A 16,091-nucleotide genomic window follows, 5' to 3' on the forward strand; every position below is an offset into this window, starting at 1 on the left:
TATTATCAACCCATAATATGGCATTAGTGGTGATGTTGACTTAATTAATAAGATTAAGAGTATATTTTTCAGATTATGCAACTAAGACAATTCATCTAGATAACTTGGTAAGTTTAGTCTCAAGCTTTTGATGATTATTGTATGGCAGTTAGGATAATAGTTGAGTATTCAGTGGCTTATATTCATACTCAAAATGGTCTAGCAGAATTGTTCATCAAGCGACTTTAGTTGATAGCTAGATCACTGCTTATGAAGACCAAACTTTCCCTTTCAGTGTTGGGATATTCATTTTGCATGTAGATACATTTATACTTATAAGGCCAATAGGTTATCATAAAAGCTCTCCATTACAATTTTCGTTTGGTCAGGAGCCAAATATTTTCACTTTAGAATTTTTAATTGTATGGTGTATGTCTCAGTTGCTCCACCTAAAGATACAAAGATGGATCCTCAAAGAAGGTTGAGAATATATGTTATTTATGAATCCTAATGTGTTATCAAATATCTAAAATCCATGAAAGTTATTTAAAGACAGATTTCTTGATATTCACATTGGTGAATTATTTTTTCCAATACTAGGAGGAAAAATTAATAAAAAGGAAAGAAAATAGACTGGAGTGCATTATGACTGTCTTATTTGGATGAAATCTCAATAAGTTATGATGAAATCTCAATAATTTTTCTTTTTTAGAGAGATAAAGAGAGATGAAATTGAAATAGTATTGATATCGATAATTCTTTTGCATATAATGCTTCTATTGAAGTAATGAAAGAAGATGAATATTGAGCTGAAGTTTCTGATGAATATAGAGAGAGACTGGACAAAATTAAAAATTACAATTGAAGAAGAATCAGTTTCACTTGAAAAATGTAAAGTTTTGACCTATAATGTCAACACTTGGGTGTAAGTCAAGTAGGTACAAATGGGTCTTTGTGTAAAAACATAATAAAAATCATTAGATATAAAGCATAATTTATGGCAAAAGAATTTTCATAAAGACTTGGTATTTCTTATATAGATACATATTCTTCTGTAGTGAATGCAATGACTTTCAGATATATTAAAAATATGACGGTGCATGAAAAATTTGATCTTAATGGATAGTATCACAACCTACTTATATGGCTCACTAGACAACAAAATATTATAAAGATTTGTAAAGGACTCAAAATGCCTGAAGCATACAAAAGCTCTTCAGAAACTTGTTCAATAAAGCTTCATTCTTGTACAGATTGAAACAATCGGGAATAATGTTGTGGTATTTGCTAAAAGAAGGGTACAAAAATGATCTTATTTGTCCTTGTTTTTGTCAGAAGGTCTGGAACAAATTTTTTCATCATAATTGTTTATGTTAATTATTTGGATATCAATCATATCATTAGAATTCCTGAAGAATTTTTAAAGGCAATAAAAAATTTGATGAATGATTTTGCAATGAAAGATCTTGGAAAAACAAAATTTTGTCTTGATCCACAAATTGAGCATTTAAAGAATGAAATATTATCTATCAGTCTACATGTATCAAAAAGATACTAAAATAAATTTACATGAATATGGCACATCCATTGAGTACTCAGATGATTCTAAGATCACTTGATATAAACAATAATTCATTCCAACCTCAAGAAGAAGATGAAGAGCTCCTACGTGATGAAGCTTCATATCTTAGTGCAATTGGGGCACAAATATAACTTTCTAATAATGCAAAGCCATATTTATTCTTTGCAGTGAATGTACTATCAATATTCACTTCCTTACCAACAAAAAGACACTGAAATAATGTTAATCATATTTTACAATACCACCGAGAACTATTGATATTGAATTACTTTATTGTAATAAATCCAATTCACAAATGATTGGCCATGTAGATGTAGGTTATTTATTTGATCCAAATAAAGCTCGATCTCAAACAAGCTATCTATTCACCTATGGAGATACAACTATATCATGGCGTTAAACAAAATAAACTCTAGTTGCTACTTCTTCAAATTGTGCTAAGATAATAGCCCTACATGAAGCCAGCCGAGAATGTGTGATTGAGATCAATAACTCCGTATGTTTTGCAGTTATGTGATTTTCTTGAAAAATAATTTACCAACAATGTTGTATGAAGATGAGAGTATTTGTATAGCTCAATTAAAGGAAGGATACATCAAAGAGAGTAAACAAAACACATTTCATCAAAATTCTTCTTCATACTTGATCTTCAATAGTCACGACCCTATTCCTCAAGTCATGATGGCGCCTACCATAACCCACCATAGGTAAGCCAACCCATAGTCTGGAATGACTAGTAATGATCTACTCAATAATATTAGGAAAAAATGCGGAATATATGGATTAAAGATCAATACATAGAAGAATCCCAAAACCCGATGGTATCAATCTAAGAGCTTCTAATATCATAAAAGTACAAGAGTGATATATCAAGAATTATACAATGATGCAACTTGTGTCTAAATACAACTTAGAGACTAGTCTAATACATAAGAAAGAGATAAGTAATACTCCGAACGTTAGGAGCTCACTCTAAGTCTCCAAACTAGGGCTGCTCCGCACGATGCACGCATAAATGGCGATAACCCGTACTATGATCTGCAGGCTGCAGAAGTGTAGTATGCGTAGCAAATGAATAGTACTCGGTAGGAAATTGCCAACTGAGCTCCAAAGATAAAGAAGATATAGACATCATATAAATAGAATAGAAACTACACCCAAGAGTCCATAAATCATATAATATGTCAGTGAGAGTAATACGGGAAAACTATCATATTTATATCTAAGCATCTAACATAATAAGACTAAGGAAGTATCAGGGTGAACTATCTTATTCCATCTACATTCAACATACGTCAATGTTATACCATATATACCATGTCAATATACGAATAAAGAGTAAAAGAAAGATATATAGTAATATACAAGACGAAGTAAAGACTATATAAAATAAACAACAAAGGAAGGGATATACGGTAGTACCATAGCTTCATATAGCTAGATATACATATATATATAGGTATAAGTACATATAAATATGAGGTCCTCTCAACGCATAACCTATATCATCATATTCTCATTTTGAGACCTCATTATAATACTATCATGATTTAAATACTATCATACTCGGGGATTCTAATCCACATGGCTAGACATGAAATACTCATGCATAATAATGCAATCATAAGATAGGAGAGGCCAAAGACATACCTCAAATCCCGATATCGGATCAATGACCAATCTGTGATAGCTAGGCCATAATAACGATCATAACAATGATAATAACAATATCAATAAAAACATTAATAACCGGTTACTGCGGACAACCAAATACCTAGACGAGCCTATGCGTACCCCCACCACCCCAGGCTCGGAAGATTCAATCAACATACAACAACAAAAGGCAGATCCTTCACCCATATCTATTAAACCGTCTCATATCGACTGATAAATATAGATGCATACGGGTGATAGGCAATGCACATGTAGGAATGAATGCAAAGTATACCATCAATATCACAAATCATAATAACTATCCTCATCAGAACCATCACCATCGTAATCAACCTCCGGCCTTGCCGAGAATCAGTATCATCTCAATAGTATCCTCCAGACTCGAATCGGGTATTAATATCATCACAATATCCTCCATCCTTGCTGGGTATCAATATCATCTCAATAGTATTCTCCGGACTCGAATCGAGTATCAATATCATCATAATATCCTCCGGCCTTGTCGGGTATCAATATGTCATCACGATATCTTCCAGCCTTGCCGGGCATCAATATATCATCATAACTATCAACACATAAATATACGCATACAATAGGTGCACAGACGCAAGCCGATATACTCATAGCCATAAAGATTGTCTTGTCAATACATCCCAACTACTCTTATTAGCTAACCAATGCTTGTTATTAAACCGCTAATTTGCAATTCATCACAAGACAATAATCACCACTTATCCACCATTCATTATTATCAACTAATTATCATATATTCGATAATCATCATTAGCCAACAAATTACCAATTACCATCTAACCAGTTTTTATTAACTAACACCAATTATTAACTAACTATCATTTACCAATTAATCCTCATTATTCAACTAATCCACATTACTAGTTAGTAAACATTATTAACTCGTTATTATCTTTATATAGGATCGTTATTAACTAGGCGTCAATATCACGAACTACCTTTATTATCTAGCAATATTAAGCCACATTATCCTTACTTGAGCCACATTATCCTTACTTAACAACTAATCGATATCTCAACTTGTTATCAATAGAAACTAATTATTATCATAGATAAACCCATTTTCATTGCCACGTATTGACTCTAATCGTTAGCTACCATATTTCAACTAAGCAAGGTTCATTAACTATTACATTAAATTTCTAGCCATCAAGTACTATAGCCACCTAAAAGACATCTAGCTACCACTTAGCTTAACCCTTAATTAGGAAGAACAATAATAAGATCGTATTTCAACTAGAATCACATCAATTACCGATATAATAATCAAGAATGTACCAAATTTATGCATGCCATCACCAGTATTCAATTAGTGGAATAGTGAGAATCATACCGCATTTTCCTTTGTCCCATACCGGAGAGATGCATATACAAACATATACATATTCATATTCATAAACTATAGTCACATCACATATGATGACAAACACTTCTCGGATATTCAATCAATGTTATAACGCGGTTCGTAGCCCATTAATTTATCCGAAATAATCTCAACATCATAATCATGGCCTTAGGACCATATTCATATTCGAAACTCATATCAATAATCATATTATAAGCCATAACATATCTCTAATCATCTCACATATAGGAGACATCTCACATATAGGAGGCATAATATCAATAAACATGTTATCATCTCTCACACAAGAGACATCTCACATCTGGGAGGCATAATATAGATAGACATATATTGTCTATAGGATATCATATATCCATAGGTCATACATCAAGACAACAAGGGATTAAGTATCTGAAGTGACCACGACCGCGGTCAAGTGACTGTGATTGCGGATACGCGAGTGGTTGTGATCACGCTTGCGGAACGCGATTGCAGTAACTGAGAGCAGTTCCGCTCCCCTGCTTTCCATATCACTTCTCTAGGATAATTTACATATCTAAGAGGAAATAACATCTCTATAGGCCACATAACGTATCTAGGAGGAATATGATCTCTAAATGCCCAATATCACTTCCACAAGTAGTATCATAACCATATCTCAAAAGCCATAATTCGTAAATATCAATAAAGTTACTAAGTTATGAAGTAACCTTATTCTAAGATTTACTAGCCTTATTTATGTCTAACATCCACAACTAAGTCTACAAGACTTAACACAAGCTTAGGCCTAAATGGGTTGAACGATCCCACTTCTAATCCACAATTTTCATAATTAGGCATACTATGCCCCAAACTAGGCTAAGGTATCTAGTTCATCTTCTAGATGTCGAGCAAGTCATATTCAATCCTAACATAGTAACTTCGACTAGAAACAAAGATACTCAAATCAACTCTACCAAACTTATGGTTTCAAAATTACCACATTAGCCCAATAAGTCTAAATATATAAATCATGCTTCAAATGTTAAAACCATAGTCCAAGCATAGCATTATATCATATTCATGCTACAAATTTACCCAAACTACGGAGAAGGCAATAGGATTCTTCAAGGGTATTAAGTAATTCAACCTATAGGTCAAAACCCCCATTTAATCTCCAAACTTATATGTATATTCAATACTAAGTCATTCTATCCAATATCAATCTTAACATTCACATTCACATGCAATATGTATCATAATCATCCATGAAGAAGAGTAGACAGAAGCCTACCTCAAGGCCAAACCGCAAAACATCACTTCATGCACCACATGCTCGTCTTCACTTTACAATCCTCAAAATGCCATCACACTATCAAAACCATAATCTACTCATCAATACGAGTCTAATGACACCCATATTGCACTGTTGTGCTTCGGGTCCAAAAAAATACCAAAACCTCAAGTGTGTCCCACATACGAAAAATGTGTTTTTGAGATCAACCCAATGTTCACACATGAACAAGGAATTATAACCCTAAAAGAATGGGTGAAAATTAAGCATACATTGGGCTAAAATCAAGCCCTAAGCTAAATTTGGGTTTTAGGTCCAAACTTTGAAATTCAAGCATGAATTCAAGGAATTCTTACCTTAATCTTGAAGATAATCGCGATACAAGATGATAATTAAGCTCCCAAGTCACCCCTCATGACCAATTTTGAGTTATTATACTCATTTTGGAGCTTCTAGGTCTAAATGGTGAAGGGAAAATGGTCCAAAGGCATCTTAGGACCTTTATATAGCCCCTAAAGGTTCTCAGGTGCCGCTATCGCGGTCACACGAGCCGGGATTACGCTTCCGCGATCGTGGTTGCACCAGATAACAGCAAACTAAAAAGTGAGTTTTTGACCCTCAAGACTCATACGAGATCCAAATAACATGATACAATAGTGAATTTTGAGTGTTAACAACATTTCAAATCCATTGGAATCATCAAACCTTTCATTGGAGATCGTTTAGGCCAAAAAGTAGGGCCCACACCTAAAGTTTCATCATTTTTCTTAAATTCCGCTCAATAGCCCGAAATGAGTTTGGGAGCCTTGGGACCTAAACCAAGGGTCTCCCTAGCCTAAAATCAACATTTCGGACGCAATGGCGAAGTTGAATTTGCAATCCGAGGCCGTTTCAACCAAATATGAGTCCCACACTCATTCCTTTTAATTTTCAACTTTTCGACCAATAGGTCGAAATGAGTTCGGATGCAGTGGGACCCAAACCAAAGGTCTACCTAGACTAAAATCGATATTTCGAATTTGTTGGCGCAGTCAAAATTTGCATCCAAGATTGTTTCACTAAAGTTTTTGCTTGGTGGCCATTTGGAACTAGAGAAGACTTTTAAATAGCGAATTGGCTCTAAAAACCAAACGAACTGTCCGGTAATCGAACTGTCAGTCCCAGCAAGTCATAAATGACTTGAGGAAGCTATGGAGAAGCTCAAACAGTGAAAATAAACATAAATATGGAAAATGACCTGAAAGATCATTAAAAACAAAATGGTAAGATAGATGTTCAATAAATTTGTTCGAGTGACAATCTTGCAGATTTGTTCATTAAGGCATTGTCAACATCAACATTTAAAACGATGAGATATAAAATTGAAATGTGTTGTCTCTAAGATATCATGTAAAGTTTTCATTAAGGAAATTAAAATGTGTTGTACTTTTTTCTCTTAACCAAGGTTTTGTCCTAATTGAATTTTCCTGATAAGATTTTTAATTGTTTAACACCCAAAGCGTATTACAAGATGTGCCTTTTTTCTTCACTAAAATTATTTTTCCTATTAAGATATACGAATATCTAAGGGAGAGCGTTATGAATACAACGGATGAAAAAAGAAGTGTATTGTCCATTTAATTTATATACACAAATTTGCTTGCATTCATATCTATCTACACATATCTATAATCTATTCTATATCTATATCTATAATTTATTAAAAGTGTGAAGAGCCTTAGAAATATCGTTTGAACTTTATACCCTTCATTAAAAGTCTTTGATTTAGATAAAATCATCTTTTCATTATTTTTTCTAATATTTAAGAGTTGAAAGTTAATTAAATATATTTATGATAAAACTTTTCCTTTTTAAAAGTCATCAGAATTAATGACAACTAATATTTTTTTCAGTAGTTTAAGAATTCTAAAATCAACTAAATTTAATTTTAAAAGATTTAAAATATCTAGAAATAAATATAAAGGCATTAAAATAAAAAAGGTACCAATTTTTAAAAGTTTTAAGTACGTAATAAGAATGTAATCAATGACTTTGTAAAGATTTGACTTTAAAAATAAGGAAAAAATTTAAATATAGAAAAAAAACCGTATCACAAATATGGTTAAAATTAATGCATCTCACTTAACCAAGGAAAATAGGTAATGCATGACAAACATAAAAGTGATGATCCATCAACTACTAAAAACTTCTTGTGGTAAAATATATATATATATATATATATATATGTGCTTACACTATAATATATGTTTATATTTAAATTATTATATTAAAGTGTAAAGAATCTTTAAAAAGTGATTTAAACTTTTACACTTTCATTAAAAATCTCCGCAATAGATAAAATCATCTAATTTTGAACGATCAAACATTCTACGTGCAATTTTATTTTAAACGATTAAATATTATACGTGCGAGGCACGTACAGTTAAACTAGTATCTACAAAATATGTAACATCATCATTTTCATTCTCGTCTTTGAGGATGTATCTAACTATAAATACAACACTTTGGCTCATGGATTATACGCCTAATAGAAGAAAAAAAATATCTCCCTTCCAACTCTTATTCAATATATCTTGTTTTATATTATTTCATATATTTGCTCATATTTCACAGCTATTAGTTACATAGAATTCTGAAAAGAGTGCTGCATATTTTATTTTTACAATAAACAATTTACAGGCAAGAACTCATCTGATAGCATCCAAGCACCATGCTAGCACTTTTCTGATGCACCGGCTCTTCACGCTTCAAAATACACACATCAAACTAAGAAAACAGAGCATTTTCCGCCAATTCTTTTCATTTGTAAACGTGGTATTGTTTCCATGTTTATCCGAGACGAGATTATCTCCAGAATAATCAGATTGAACCCATAGATGGAGTTAGAAGCTCCATTGTGTAGCTACCAAAATCGATCCTTGTTAACACTCAAGTATCCAGACATGACTTTCCCTCCAGTATTCCTCATACCGTCTATGAGGAAACACCAAGTGGAGCCCAAAGCTCCAATGAAGAAATCGGCTTCAGTTGCCATCAAAAAATTAACAAGAGGATAATTCGTGCTCATCTCCCTGCCAAGACTAGCTTCATAAGTTGCCATTGTCATGTTACCCATTTGGCGCGTCACATTTGTGTAGTAAAACATCCAATTGGGGTACAGTCTTGATTGATCTACAACTTCCTGTTATGTTGAAGGTGTGATTATGTAAATCAGGGTGAAAAACAACTGAAATATGAAAAAAAGTGAGATACCTGCATTTCCGTTGAAAGCCAGATGTTCTTAAGATCAGGGAAGTGCTTTCTTATGCGCTCAGCAAGATGCATGTATTCTTTGAATCCTACAACCTTCATCTCACATGCCTTGTCACCCATTCGGACATGCATGCTCAGTATTGGCCTAGGACTCCAAGGTTTATGACTTGACCATACAAAATTTTCAATGTCATGTTCGGCCACCTTCTCTACTCCCTGAGGAAAGGAAATGACAAAATAGATAATTTTTAATCATAAAGAATCACATTCAAACATGATAAACAATTATCTACTAGAATAAATCAAAGAAGGATACTTGATCCATCTTAACAAACAAGACTAAGGGTTGTCACAAACTTAATGATGGAACATTATTGTTCCTGAGAACATAGGGAAATAGAAATTATGTTGGATTGATTGACAAACGAATAAAAGAGTAAATAGATGGCATGTATATCCCATAAACCCAATGACGATATTCAAAATTCGATGAACAAGAAACAGCCCTGATGAGAGTTATCTTCTAGTCAATCGGAAGATGAATAGCTACCTCGGAAAAATCTGTATGTTGACTTTCAAGAACCATTCTCGCTGCTTCCCAGCCAAATGCTGCATGTCGTTCCTGGTTTAGAAGGTTGCATGTGTACTCGGTATGAAACCGCATTAGATAGCGCACTGCCTGGCAAAGATATAGAAATCATGAAATGCATATGCTTACAGACTTGCCCATCACTGATAAAGCTATTTGTTTAATGCACTAGAAAAAGCAACAGGCATCTATAGTATACAGTTTTGGTTATAGTTTCATGTCAAAGATCATATTTAATTAGAAAAGGCTATTAAACACAGCTGAAAAAAGGCGGATATACGAACTATTAACACCCATTTATTATACTACAGGTTACCAACTGAAAGAGAAACAACTGCAGTTTTGAACCATTTTATTTCTCTTTTAAAACAGAAAATTCTTGTAAAATTGTTGATTAGACTTTCTAATGGACTTGTTAGTTCTGCAACTTGGGGAGAAATTTCCATAATCCAATTGTTGATAGACAGCAGGTGTCAATATAAATTATAAACAAGGAGCAAGAAATTATTTGACATTCTAATTTAAGTAGGCCTACTGATCCTACCTGAGCACGCCACCACCTCCTATCCATTTTGCGATGATACGCAATTAGACTTCCATTTATATCTGTTGTTGGCTGCAAATAACTCCAAGGTTCTCCCCATGACCTGAAATTAAGAGGCTATGAGTTGCATGAATTGTATTCTCTCTGTCCCAAAAGAAATGACGGGACTCGGAGTTAAATATCTACTTCTTAAATTGCATGAGAATGGACAACACTCCTTTAGACTTTCTTAAAAATTAAAATTTACTCCTTCGTTTAAAAAAGAATGACCTACTTTCCTTTTTAGTATATTTAAAAAAAAATGACCTCTTTCCTTTTTTGACGATACTTTAATTTCAACTTTCCACATGACATGTTTAGGACCACAAGATTAAAGGGTATTTTTGTACATTTGACACAACTTTAATTTAATGATTCAAAAGTTTCTTTATTTTCTTAAACTTTGTGTCAAGTCAAAGTAGTTCATTCTTTTTTTAAACGGAAGGAGTATTATATTTTGGAAACAACATAAAAGCACTAAAAAGATGCAAATCACAAGTTTCAAAATTAAAAATATTTAGGAGATGTTACAGAAATCCGTAACATCCCCTAAATTAGAAAAAAGAAAAAAAAAATTAAAAATATTTAGGAAATGTTACAGAAATCTGTACTTGCTATTGTAGGGTGTACTTATTTTCATGATGGCATCGGCTACAGTTTTACCTTGGAGTGCGTCCAGACCATATCTCCTTAGAAGTATAGTTTTCTTTTATCGTTATAATTCCTTTTTCCCATGCTTCTTTTTGTTTCATGAGCTTAAAAGCACGATCTCTGCATTCCAGAGATGTTTCCGGAAAGAAATAGCAAGACCAGCTAGAGCGTGATGAACCTATGAAGGCAACATTGATAGAACGTTATCCAATAGCCATATACACGGAATAGTATCAGCCATCACGTCTCAACTTCAAAATGCATTAAGGGAGAACTCCATAGCCTTGACGCTGCTTTCTTAATGTTTTGAAAAACCTAATATTATAAAACCTAATATTTGAAAAAAACACAAAAACTAATGAGAAAGAAAATCTCCCCTAACCAAAGACTCTTGTTGTTATGGTATGAGAAGTAGGGTTTCTATTTATAGATGACCAAAATTTTTCCTCCAAGAAAAAGATTTACCAAATATGAATAAATTTAATAAAAGTAAAAATGGTATTACTTTTATTTTTTTTCTAAAACAAATAAAACTCAAATATGATAAGAAAATCAGGGCAAAAAATCTAACAATAACAATAAGAGACCAATCAATTTATCTTCTGCAAGTTTTTGGTGGGATCTTGGGATAAAATTTAATGCAGCTTTGAAATAGGTTTGACAACAAAAGGGAAAGTACCATAAATCAGACAAAGAGGAACGTCATCACTTTCCGGTGCTATCAAATTTCCTGTGGTTTCTAATGGTAAAATATTGTTGAATTAGGTGACCCAAAGGGATTAAAGTGTAAAGAACATGCGGTGACAATTAGAACTACCTTTACACCCATTGTGGTCAGCACGGTTATAATAGCTTGTAACAAGAACCCTTTTCTCATTGATTGCTATTGCAAGAAGACCACTCATTCCAGCTATCTGGGCACCAATACCAAGCCCAGGTAGTCTCTCCCAGTCAGCTATCAGAAACTTCACATTTCCATCACCACAGTTCAAAGGATGCTGATGGAGCCACATGTCACGTTGCACCTTCCTCGTTAAGGGGTAGTTCTCTTCATCTGAGCCCTTGATCTGCAATTGATTCTTATGTTTTGAGATACTCTTTGTTAATGACTAGGGAGTTGGAAATCCTATATTTACAGTGTTTAGTAAGAAAATGATTTATTTTTCTAGTACAGGTGCATCTTCATTCTCTTACAAACCAGACAGTTGCAAATTTATGCCTAGAACTTCACGAATAGAAATAATGCATGATAATAACTTACCCAGGGAGGATAAGTTCCTTCAGATACTATTTGATGTCTATAATACCGCAGCTGCTCATCTTCAGCTGTCCACGGGATGTTATTTAACTGTCCCTTCCATATTGTCCATGGAGGGAAGCTGTCATTTTGGACTCGGTTATCAAGACGTTGATTTGTTTCTGCACTCAGCTTGCAGTCCTCCAAGTGAGGTGCTTTTGGTAAGTTGGATTTACCAAGATGAGTGTCTTCATTTGCTGATTGAGTCACTAAATTACCCCAAGATGAGTAAAGTAATAACACCCTCTCATCTCCTCCCACTGTTAACTTTTCTTGGGAAATGAACCACCTTTCTAAATTCTTTTGTTTAACATTGCATTCTCCACCTATAGCATGTCCAAATAAGGTCAGTACGTAAGATCTCTACAGGTGTATTAATGACAGGAAGATGTATATGTTATTCAGTGCAAATAATACTCTTCTGCTTGTTTTTTATACTGGGAGTATCTTTATTCTTTAGAGTCTCACAAGATGTTAATAAATACTCCTCCATTTCAAAATAAATGAATTGTTGAGCTATTTTTCAATATTCAAAATAAATGATTGTTCATTTTCCAAAAGACATGTTGAAAATTTCTTTTAATTTTACCCTTTTATTTAACGGGGTTCTTAAGTATTTTACATTTTCTAAGAAAGTAATTTAAGAATAATTAAAAAAGTAATAGTGAAAAGTAACTTATTAATTTATGACATAAAAGATTTTTTTTCAAAAGATGTGTCATATTTCAACAATTCAATTATTTTGAAATAGAGGGAGTACCAGCTTAAGTACTGTTTCCCATTTTACCCGTCCCATATTTTCTAATTTGATGTCTCATTTTATCTATCAAGACAAGACAATTTTGTTTTTCCATTATACCTTTAGTGTAATTGATTACTCCTTGTTATTAGTCATCCATCAATATTAGAACTAACAACAATACACAATTAAGAGGGGCAAAATAGTAAAGTTACATTATCAATTATTATTTTTTTAATAGCTGTGTCATCCCAATTTGAAACGGGTACCGCTGCCAGTCCAATATCCTATCTCTAGAGATTATTGTTCTTTGTTCTCAATTATATGAAGGAAAATAGAAAGGTATCACAAGAGTCGAAATAGATTTGAGGTCAGGTAACAAACAGCAATTGGATGAATTTTTATGATAAATTATCCCCAAGCTAAATCAGGACTTGTAGAGAAAGTAGATAATAATTCTGAAATTCAAATCATTCCAACCTTAGGTTGCTTGAAAATCACTCTTCGAACACATATATTATGATTCTTGTATTTTTTTTCATGGTTTAGACTGGACCATAGTCCAATTTATTCTGACAACTACGAAACCAAACTGCTATAAAAGAAAAATAATATCAAATAAACTATCTCTATGAGATTATTGTCCTTCGTTCTCAATTATATGAAGGAAAACAGAAAGGTATCACAATAGTCTAAATAGATCTGATGCCAGGTAACATACAGCAGTTGTATGAATTTTTATGATAATTTGTCCCAAGCTTTATTAGGACTTGTGGCCGAAAGTAGATAATAAATCTGAAATTCAAATCATTCCAACCTTAGGTTACTTGAAAATCACTCTTGGAACAAATATTATGAATCTTGTACTTTTTTCATGGTTTAGGCTGGACCATAGTCCAATTTATTCTGACAAATATGAAATCAAACTGCTATAAAAGAAAAGTAATATTAAATCTTCGTTTATTATGCAGATGACTGGTATCAAAAAGTCAAATATTTTCACATCCCTCAAATATCATTGAATATAAGTTTATATACTTCCTCCATATAAAAATAATTAAATTATTAAAATATAATATATTCTTTAAAAAAAAAAATCTTACATTCACTATTATTTTTAAAATTATTATTAAATTACTTTTTTATAAAATATGAATTACTTAAAAGGACTTCAATAAATGAAAAGATAAAATTTAAAAAAAAGGGATAAAATAGAAATTTTCAACATGTTCTAGACACAGGGAGTAACAATCACGCTGGCTGGCCAGACACCATCAAAATAAGAAAATGAAAAGACCGCCTATCATAGGAAGTGAAAAACAAACCCTTCTTCTCGCGAATTAGGAATAATCCTATGAAAAACAAACACTTCTTCTCGCGAATTAGGAATAATCTTTCAGATAAATGAATGCCCAAGTGAAAAATTTGTGATGTCGGGAATGAAGTAGGGAAAACTTGAAAGAGAAGGGAAGAAAAATGAGGTTGCGCATTAATTTGACTTACTTGTTGGGCTTGTTGAAGAAGAAATTGCAGGTGAAATTGAAAGGGCACCAAACTCAAAGGCACCAAATGAAGTAAGAGCAGCAAGAAGTAAAGAGGTGAGGCAAACACCACACAGAAAGCCAATCACACAAATCCGGCACGGAAATGAACTTCCTATTTGCAGAGCTCTTTGTGAGACAACTCTTTCCAGAGACCTCTGATTCAAAGCTTCCATGTTTTGCCCCAACAAATGACCATCACTCAAACCTCAGAAATCTTTAATTCTGTGTTCCATGCTTTGCTCGTTCCCAATCAACTTTTTAACTATTTGAACACAGGTATACTTTTCTTCCTACTAGATGAGTTTAATTGGAGTAACAGGGTTTGTGATGATGATTCATGAGGCGCAGTAATAGTTATTGATATAGTACTTTTCTTGCAACTGCAAACTTACAAGAAAATAGCCCATCAGTTTAAATAATATTAATTAGACATTACCTAAAAACACAAGTCGCTAACACTGACGTTGGTGCATCTCTCCCGCAACACGCCACACTCCAGAATAATAAATTTAATCAAAAAGTGGAAACTTCAAAAGCTACAAGTCTTGTCTTACCGAAAAGAAATTTGGATGAAACTCGAAATGCAGAAATAAAGAAACCAAATTCTTACTTGAAATTTTCACCTATCGTTAAGATGGAACTCGGGAAAGGTCTATATTTTTTAAGGGAAAAAAACCTGAAAATTTTATTCAGAAATGATGATCTTGGAAAGATATTGGCTAAATTGTTACGAAATCCACTCGAGGATAGAGGTGGATTCCAATTAATGAAATATACCTGCAATAAAAGAGGAGGTTTTTTTTTTTGTGTGAAATTGAAATAGAGCCAGAGATGACGTCAATCATCACTGACCGACATATAATTTACTGTTGCAAATTGGTAGATAGAAGACAATGATACAACCAGATGTTTAATCAAGAAGAATGATACAACCAGATGTTTAATCAAGAAGAATGATAAGACCATGCAAGCAGACATTTGTGCTTCTTTTCTTTTTGTTTTTTTCCGCTCAAAGGTCTGCAAAAGATAATTTAAAGAAGAAGAAAATAGCTTAATTTAAAGAAGAAGAAAATAGCTGTTAAATTTCTCTCACCAGATACACTAAAAAAGAAACAGAAAATGATCAGTAAGTACATGAGGAGATAAGATAGAATTTTCAGCTGAAGAAAAAGAAAAATCATGTAAATCTGTAGCCCCAGAAGAAATATATATCATCCAGCGACCAGCTGTAGCCTGTAATGTCATTCACTAAATTCTTGCCTTCTTTTGTCAAAATGGAACTGCTCTCACTATATTACATGAGACTCCCACAGTCACACAATGACCGCTGATGGTGACGTGTGCTTTTACAAAATAATCGCTCAATTTTTTTTTTCTTTATAATACACTGGTATACGTACATGTACAGATCATATTAAGATATTATTTATAATTACTTTGTATTAAAATATTTTTTCAAATATATTAAATTATATTATTTTTAAAAAAATTAACTACCATATTGTTTCTTAATGAAATATGAAAAAAAAATCCAATCTCCCACCCATCCC

General features: G+C 32.9%; 1 protein-coding gene across 8 annotated transcripts; it reads right to left on the minus strand.

Annotated features, from left to right (window-relative positions):
* Positions 1-8,416: 8,416 nt before the first annotated feature.
* LOC107873298 lies at positions 8,417-15,802 on the minus strand. Of its 8 annotated transcripts, none has more exons than XM_016720088.2 (9): positions 15,635-15,802; positions 14,501-14,921; positions 12,223-12,584; positions 11,779-12,028; positions 10,974-11,139; positions 10,272-10,374; positions 9,689-9,817; positions 9,139-9,354; positions 8,417-9,067 (listed from the first exon to the last, which is right to left on the minus strand). In XM_016720088.2, exons 2-9 carry the CDS (start codon positions 14,712-14,714, stop codon positions 8,789-8,791), a joined length of 1,719 nt encoding a protein of 572 aa, XP_016575574.1. In that variant the 5' UTR covers positions 14,715-14,921; positions 15,635-15,802; the 3' UTR covers positions 8,417-8,788. The 8 variants fall into 8 exon arrangements, with proteins under 8 accessions (XP_016575574.1, XP_016575577.1, XP_047270743.1 ...); XM_016720091.2 differs by having other exon boundaries at positions 15,676-15,800; XM_047414787.1 differs by having other exon boundaries at positions 14,501-14,928; positions 15,676-15,800.
* Between the last annotated feature and the right edge of the window lie 289 nt (positions 15,803-16,091).

This window comes from Capsicum annuum, chromosome 6 (genome assembly GCF_002878395.1).
Source record: "Capsicum annuum cultivar UCD-10X-F1 chromosome 6, UCD10Xv1.1, whole genome shotgun sequence".
Lineage (NCBI taxonomy): Eukaryota > Viridiplantae > Streptophyta > Magnoliopsida > Solanales > Solanaceae > Capsicum > Capsicum annuum.

Bases quoted from the DNA above. Each gene is read 5' to 3' on its own strand.
- LOC107873298 (XM_016720088.2), bottom strand. From the start codon at position 14,714: ATGGAAGCTTTGAATCAGAGGTCTCTGGAAAGAGTTGTCTCACAAAGA. The intron at 10,375-10,973 runs GTAAAACTGTAG...TCTTAATTTCAG, and splicing joins TGGTCTGGACGCACTCCAAG to GTCATGGGGAGAACCTTGGA. The intron at 9,355-9,688 runs GTAGCTATTCAT...TCCTTTCCTCAG, and splicing joins AACATACAGATTTTTCCGAG to GGAGTAGAGAAGGTGGCCGA.